General features: G+C 53.9%; 1 protein-coding gene across 2 annotated transcripts; it reads left to right on the plus strand.

Moving 5' to 3' along the window:
• The first annotated feature begins 1,445 nt into the window (after positions 1–1,445).
• Positions 1,446–6,295, plus strand: DAXX (death-domain associated protein). Of its 2 annotated transcripts, none has more exons than XM_012658448.1 (8): positions 1,446–1,596; positions 2,558–2,816; positions 2,952–3,783; positions 3,913–4,127; positions 4,291–4,495; positions 4,656–5,133; positions 5,291–5,513; positions 6,053–6,295. In XM_012658448.1, the coding sequence occupies exons 2-8, from the start codon at positions 2,610–2,612 to the stop codon at positions 6,110–6,112; spliced, it is 2,220 nt and encodes a 739-aa protein (XP_012513902.1). In that variant the 5' UTR covers positions 1,446–1,596; positions 2,558–2,609; the 3' UTR covers positions 6,113–6,295. The 2 variants fall into 2 exon arrangements, with proteins under 2 accessions (XP_012513902.1, XP_012513903.1); XM_012658449.1 differs by having other exon boundaries at positions 2,561–2,816.
• Positions 6,296–7,063: the final 768 nt, after the last annotated feature.

The following is a 7,063-nucleotide window of genomic DNA, read 5'->3' on the forward strand; positions in this document are numbered from 1 at the left end:
GGAAGAGGTGGTGTTCATGGTGCCTTGATAAAAGAAATAGGCTACATGTCTCTTTAAGACAGGTAAGATTACCCCAGGAGATTTCATGGTCCAGAACTTTTTTTTTTTTTTTTTAAGAGAGAAGAAAGTCTATTTAAAAAGGGAAGAGAAAAAACCGGTACTGCAGGCTTTTGGGAAAGTTGAGGTTCTGGGAAATTAAATGTCTTATATCTTCCAAGTCCCAGTATCCTTTTGAGAGTTTTCCTGTTCCCCAAGTTGGAGGCTGTAGGATGAGACGACTGGCAAGAAGTGGCATAGGATCCTCTAATGGAAGGGTGAGTTCGAGGTCCTGGGGCTCTAAGGGTCTCTGTGGTCCTAGAAAGTGGCAAGATGCCCCTCACTTGTGGAATCCCAGGAATGCAGGAGGTGGGAATCTCGGCGATTGGGGGCACGTTAACCTTTAAGGCTTCCTCATAAGCTCACCTCTGAACCCAGCCTCCCTAACTGGGCAAGGTGGGCGTCACAGTCAGTTTCTTTCTCCTTCGTTCTTTTCTCAGCTCTCCCGGAAGAGGAGGAGGCGAGCCCTGAAGTATTTTATGATCCTCATTTCGACTCACAGCCCTCACAGGGGCAGTATGCACAGATACTCCTCAAAGCCCGCGTCCCATCATCGCCCATCCTCCGGCTCTAGACCTCCACGATAAAGCACGGCCTCCTGGTCAGCACCGCTGGCCCTTCGAGGACTCCGATCCAAAGAAGGAGAACCACTCAGGTCCCGCCAATTTGGGTGGTCGTTAGTTCTGTGGTGTAGCTTAAAAAGCAAATCAACAACAACAGCAATAATAATAACACTTTTGTATAGCGCGTTGTGCTCATTTGTATGCATGTGTTATTTAACGATCGGGAGATGGTAGCACCGGGTAGCAGAAGCAGCTGCTGGGCAAGGAGTGCGCCGCCATCGCAAGGGGCAGGGCAGGCGCAGTCGATTAAGCCGCGGAAATCGGGATCTGGGACATAGGAAACTAGGGTAGGAAGGCTTGCCGATAGCTCGGCAGAAGGAAAAGGCTTTACTTCCCTTTTAAGAGACTCCTGCCCTTCCCTGAAGCCCTGCGCAGCCTAGAAGACCCCAATTCCTTTTATCGCTTCCCCTCCTTGGAAAAGTAGGTCCGTCCGCCCTGCACGCGACTCGCCGGCGGTTGGGCCTGAGGCAGGAAGTTTCTGATTGGCGGAGTCGCGGAAGCACCGGGTGAAAAGAGCTCCGCGGCCCGAGCGCCCACGTCGGGGGCAGAGCCAGCGCCGTACGGCAAAATGGCGGCCTCCAGGTACTTTGGGGCGCCCGGCAGGGACAAACCACACGTCCTACAGGTCAGGGGGAAGGGAGACTCAGACTAGATGGACGGCCCTGGAGGCGCTCGGGGGCGGGCCTACAGCTACTTCCGGCCACAGAAAGACTGGGTTCCGTGACGCAGTATGGCCGCGCTTAGGTGTATGTAGGCGGAAACTCTGTGGCTTCCGGTCCGTAGTGGGGCCTACGGTGGGAGGGGTAAGGGAGGCGGAGGGAACCATGCGAGGTTCTGAGATCAGCGGCGGGAGTCGCCTCGAGAGACCGTTTCTGAGGTGGGGGCCGGACGGTGCGGGGAGTGGAGGCGGGGGCGGGGATATTGAGGGAGAGGTGCTGGCGAGACCCGGGCGCTGGGTCTGAGGGACAAGCTATGGTACCTTCCTATCCCTGAAGGGGAGTGGGGCGGCGGGGGGCTGTGCTGGGGGAGGGGGACTTGGCGGGAAGTTCATCCACGGGACCGGCCCGACCCAAGGTTGGGGGTCTGAGAGGAATCAGGAGAGCCCATGGGGGGCTCACGATTGGTTACAGGTCACAGAATGGAGAAAATTTGGGTGGGGTGAGAGGGAGGGGACTTAAGGTGAAATATCTACAACCTAAATCCCCCGTTTGAGGAGGACCGTCAGAAGGTGAAATGTGTAGATAACTCAGCGAGGGGAAAAGAGAGTGGCTTGTTGGGAGGGAACCTCTTGGGCCTCAGAGAGTCTAGGAGTTGAGCTGATCATTCAGGATGGGGTGGGGTGTGGGTGTGATGTGTTTGAGGATGAAAGGGGCAAACACCTGAGGTGGCGCCGAGAGGGGTGTGTTATCTGTGTGCAGGGGGGTGTCAGGGAAATTTGGGATGTAGGTAGTCCTGGGGTTAGGAAGAAGAATCCACTGGCCAAATTCTCTTGAGAAATAGTGGGAAAACGAAACAGAGAATCAACTTGCAAAATATGAGAAATAGTGGGAAAACGAAACAGAGAATCAACTTGCCAAATATGAGAAATAGTGGGAAAATGAAACAGAAAGACTGGAAATCGAAACGAGGGGCGGAGCTGGGGGCGGGGACCTAAGTTTGCACCTACCCAACTTGAAGGGCCCAGAAAGCGGATAGAACTCACGGTGACTGAAGATAGGCAGTGAGGACACTGTCGGTCAGTGCTGGATGTTACTGAAACCCACGGAGATTGCAAAGAGTGAGATGAAGGGATGGGGCTATGCCAGAGGGGCTCTTTCTGAGGCCCCATCCCCTTCCAGCAGGAATTCCGAAATCCCCAACACTTCCTCCCTCTGGGGGATTTGATTCCCCATGGCCACCGCTAACAGCATCATTGTGCTGGATGACGATGAAGAAGATGAAGCAGCTGCTCAGCCAGGGCCCTCCCACCCACCCCCCAATCCTGCCTCACCTGGGGCTGAAGCCCCTGGCTCCTCTGAGCCCCATGGGGCTGGAGGAAGCAGTAGTTCGGGCGGCAAGAAATGCTACAAATTGGAGAATGAGAAGCTATTTGAAGAGGTGAGCTTTAGGGGAGAATATTCTGGTACCCCAGGGAGGGGGATGGCTGACTGGCTCTCCTGTCCTTTCTTCCCCACTAACCCCACCTCCCCTTCTTTCTCTCAACCCCCTCCTTTCTTCCCTTGAATCCTCCAGTTCCTTGAACTGTGTAAGACACAGACCGTGGACCACCCTGAGGTGGTCCCATTCCTCTATAACCGGCAGCAGCGTGCCCACCCTCTCTTTTTGGCCTCGGCGGAGTTCTGCAACATCCTCTCTCGGGTCCTGTCTCTGGCCCGGAGCCGGCCCACTAAACTCTATGTCTACATCAATGAGCTCTGCACTGTTCTCAAGGCCCACTCAGCCAAAAAGAAGCTGAATCTGGCCCCTGCTGCCACCACCTCCAATGAGCCCTCTGAGAATAACCTTCCCACAGACTCCTCCTTGGACCCCACAAATGCTGAAACCACTGCCTCTGAGGCCTCAAGGACCCGTGGTTCCCGGAGGCAGATCCAGCACTTGGAGCAGCTCCTGGCACTGTATGTGGCAGAGATCCGGAGGCTGCAGGAAAAGGAATTGGATCTCTCAGAATTGGATGACCCGGACTCCACATATCTGCAGGAGGCGAGATTGAAGCGTAAGCTGATCCGCCTCTTTGGGCGTCTGTGTGAACTGAAAGACTGCTCTTCATTGACTGGCCGTGTCATAGAGCAGCGCATCCCTTACCGTGGTACCCGCTACCCAGAGGTTAACAGGCGCGTTGAGCGGCTCATCAACAAGCCAGGGCTTGATACCTTCCCTGACTATGGAGATGTGCTGAGGGCCGTAGAGAAGGCAGCTGCTCGTCACAGCCTCGGCCTACCCCGACAGCAGCTCCAGCTTATGGCTCAGGATGCCTTCCGAGATGTGGGCATCAGGTTACAGGAACGACGTCACCTCGATCTCATCTACAACTTTGGCTGCCACCTCACAGATGACTATAGGCCAGGTAAGGGGGTTAGCAGGATGCCCATCAGTGACCTTTATATGTCGGGCATGTGGTGGAGGGGGAATCTGTCTGTCTACTCCCTTCTTCTAGGGTTTGGGCTGAGTGCTCTGACTATATCTTCCCGTGTAGGCACTGACCCCGCATTATCAGATGCCGCACTGGCCCGGCGCCTTCGGGAAAACCGGAATTTGGCCATGAGCCGGCTGGACGAGGTCATTTCCAAATATGCGGTGATGCAAGAAAAAAGTGAGGCGAGCGATAGAAAGAGGAAAAGAGCCCAGCTCGACCAAGGCACCTCTTCCCCCTCTGCAGACTCCCCCAAAGCCTCCTTGGATTCTGGTGAGGTGTGGAAGGTGGAAGGGGTACACCCTTTAGAGAGACCTTATCCTTTCCCTGCACTGGCTGCCAGGGAACCCAGGGTGACTGATAGGGGAGTGTGCAGAAGGTATGTAAGAACCGAATCCTCTGGGGCAAGAGATTCCTTAGAGAAACGTCTTTATACCCCAGGGCCCTAGTGGAACGGTATCCCAGGACTGCCCCACCACCTCCAAGGCTGAGACAGATGATGAAGATGATGAGGAAAGTGATGAGGAAGAGGAGGAGGAGGAAGAGGAAGAGGAGGAAGCCACAGATTCTGAAGAGGAGGAAGATCTGGACCAGATGCAGGAAGGTCAGGGGGATGATGAAGAGGAGGAGGCAGAGGAGGAAGCAGGTATGTCAAAGGACCATTCTCTTTTATGTGTCATTTCTACTTCGTTAGGTATGAGCCACCTATTTGAGACTCTTTCCCTTTCTCCTCTTACTCCTAGTGTCCTCTCAGTATTTTTCTCCCTAGTTCTCATGCCACCTCCTCCCCTTTTCTTCTTTTCCAGGTAAGGATGGAGATAAGAGCCCCATGTCCTCACCACAGATTTCCACTGAAAAGAACCTGGAAGCTGGCAAAGGGATCAGCAGGTCTTCAGGGGAGCAGCAAAACAAAGGACTCATAACGTCACCATCATTACTGTCGGAAGAGCCCCTGGCCCCCTTCAGCATAGATGCTGAAAGCAATGGAGAACAGCCTGAGGAGTTGCCCCTGGAGGAAGAGAGCCCTGTATCTCAGCTCTTTGAGCTAGAGATTGAAGCCTTGCCCCTGGATACCACCCCTTCTCCCGAGGAGACAGATATTTCCTCTTCCAGGAAACAGTCAGAGAACCCCTTCACCACTGTCTTAGAGAATGGGGCAGCCATTGTCACCTCCACTTCTTTCAATGGAGGTGTCTCTCCTCACACCGGGGGAGATTCCAGCCCTCCCTGCAAGAAACCCCGAAAGGAAAAGAAGCAAAAAGGATCAGGGCCATTAGGAAACAGGTAACAACAAGAGGAGGAAGAGGGAAGCCAAGGAAGGATTGCAGGGGGCTTTCTGAGAGGAATATTGGGGAATAGAGTCTGTTGGGAGAGGCTGGACACTCTCCCTCCAGCCTCAGTCTTCCTGTACTCCTCCATGCATTCATGTTTCTGTTCCCAGCTATGTGGAAAGGCAAATGGCAGTGCATGAGAAGAATGGGAGGAAAATACATACCCTGCCCAGCCCACCGTCCCCCTTGGCTTCCATGGCCCCAGTTGCTGATTCTTCCACAAGGGTGGACTCTCCCAGCCATGGCCTAGTGACCAGCTCCCTCTGCAGCCCTTCTCCAGCCCGGCTGTCCCAAACCCCTCAATTACGACCTCCCAGGCCTAGTACTTACAAGGTAAGAGGAAGAGGCTGTTTTTCCTCTGATAATTCATTTTCTTTCATTTTCTGTTTCAGTCGTTCTGAATATTCCACCAGCCACCCAATTTTTTTTCCTTTTTCCCACCCAATGTTTTTTTTTGTTTGTTCGTTTGTTTTTTTGAGACAGAGTCTCACTCCGTTGCCCGGGCTAGAGTGCCATGGCCTAGCTCACAGCAACCTCAAACTCCTGGGCTCAAGCGATCCTCCTGCCTCAGCCTCCCGAGTAGCTATGTGCCACCATGCCCGGCTAATTTTTTCTGTATATTTTTAGTTGTCCAGATAATTTCCGTCTATTTTTTTTTAGTAGAGACAGGGTCTCACTCTTGCTCAGGCTGGTCTCCGAGAACTCCTGAGCTCAAACAATCCACCTGCCTCGGCCTCCCAGAGTGCTAGGATTACAGGTGTGAGCCACCGCACCCGGCCCCACCCAATTTTTAATCTCTAAATGCTTCCCTCTGTTTCTCCTGCCCCTGTACTTCAGCTCTCTTTGACTCTTTGTCTCTTACTTCCCTACAGATGAGCGTGGCCACACAGTGCGACCCAGAAGAGATCATCGTGCTCTCAGACTCTGATTAGCTGCTTTCCCCTCTCTTCACCTCCAGAATGTTCGGGACAGCATTTGGAGGATGGTGGGAAGCCGATGACTGAGAAAGGGATGAATTGAGCTAATCCCCTTTTGGTGGTGTTTCTTTTTAAAAAAACAAAAGCTTAAGTTTTACACAGAAAAATAATAAACAATGAAGTTCTTTTCTTATTGTATTCCTGTCTTCCTTGTCCTTCTACTGTCACAGATTGGCATCACCTGTCCCGTGGCTCATGGTTAGCCCAGCCCCCGTGGCAGCTCTGATCTGTCCTTTCTGATGTGGCCCTTGCACTCCTGTCTTGGAGTTTCCTCTCCCTTAGGTATTCCTAGTGCCCTCTGCCAGGCACTTTTTAAAAAAATGGGCTTTAGCCTCCTTAACACATTTTGCTTTCTCGCTTGGAGCGGTAGGAGTAAAGAAGCCAATCAGAGGCCTACTCAAGGTTATTTGGCCAATCCAGGCCCGGAGGAAGGGGGCGGGGCACCAGGAGGACTGTCAGAAGCTAGGAAGAAGGCGGTTAGATCCCCAAAGCCAGCTAATGGCCACAGCTCAGGGGCGGAGTCTTGGGAACGACGGCCAGCACCCTTCACCAATGGGAAAAGTCAGGCTTATCGAGTTAAAGGGGAATGAATGCTTTGGCCGAACCAGATCCTGAGCCCTCCCCGGAGGAGGGGACCTGATATCTTTAAGGTGGAATGAGGCGACGGTTCTTTAAAGGAGAAGTGGCTGAGTCGGCCGAGTATTGCCCAGAAGCACGGACAGGGTGCCCGCCTGTGCCTTTAAAGTCGGAGGGGCGGGAGGCGGAGCGGAGGCGGAGGGCGGAGGGAGTCGGCGCAAGATGGCGGCGGGAGGGGCTCTGCCTGCAGCTCTGGCCGCCGAGTGAGGGGCGGGGGGGGCCCGGGGGCGCGCGGCCCGGTAAGCGAGGACGCGCGAGGTTGGGGGACGC

Source organism: Propithecus coquereli, unplaced genomic scaffold (assembly GCF_000956105.1).
Source record: "Propithecus coquereli isolate 6110/MARCELLA unplaced genomic scaffold, Pcoq_1.0 Scaffold587, whole genome shotgun sequence".
Classification (NCBI taxonomy): domain Eukaryota; kingdom Metazoa; phylum Chordata; class Mammalia; order Primates; family Indriidae; genus Propithecus; species Propithecus coquereli.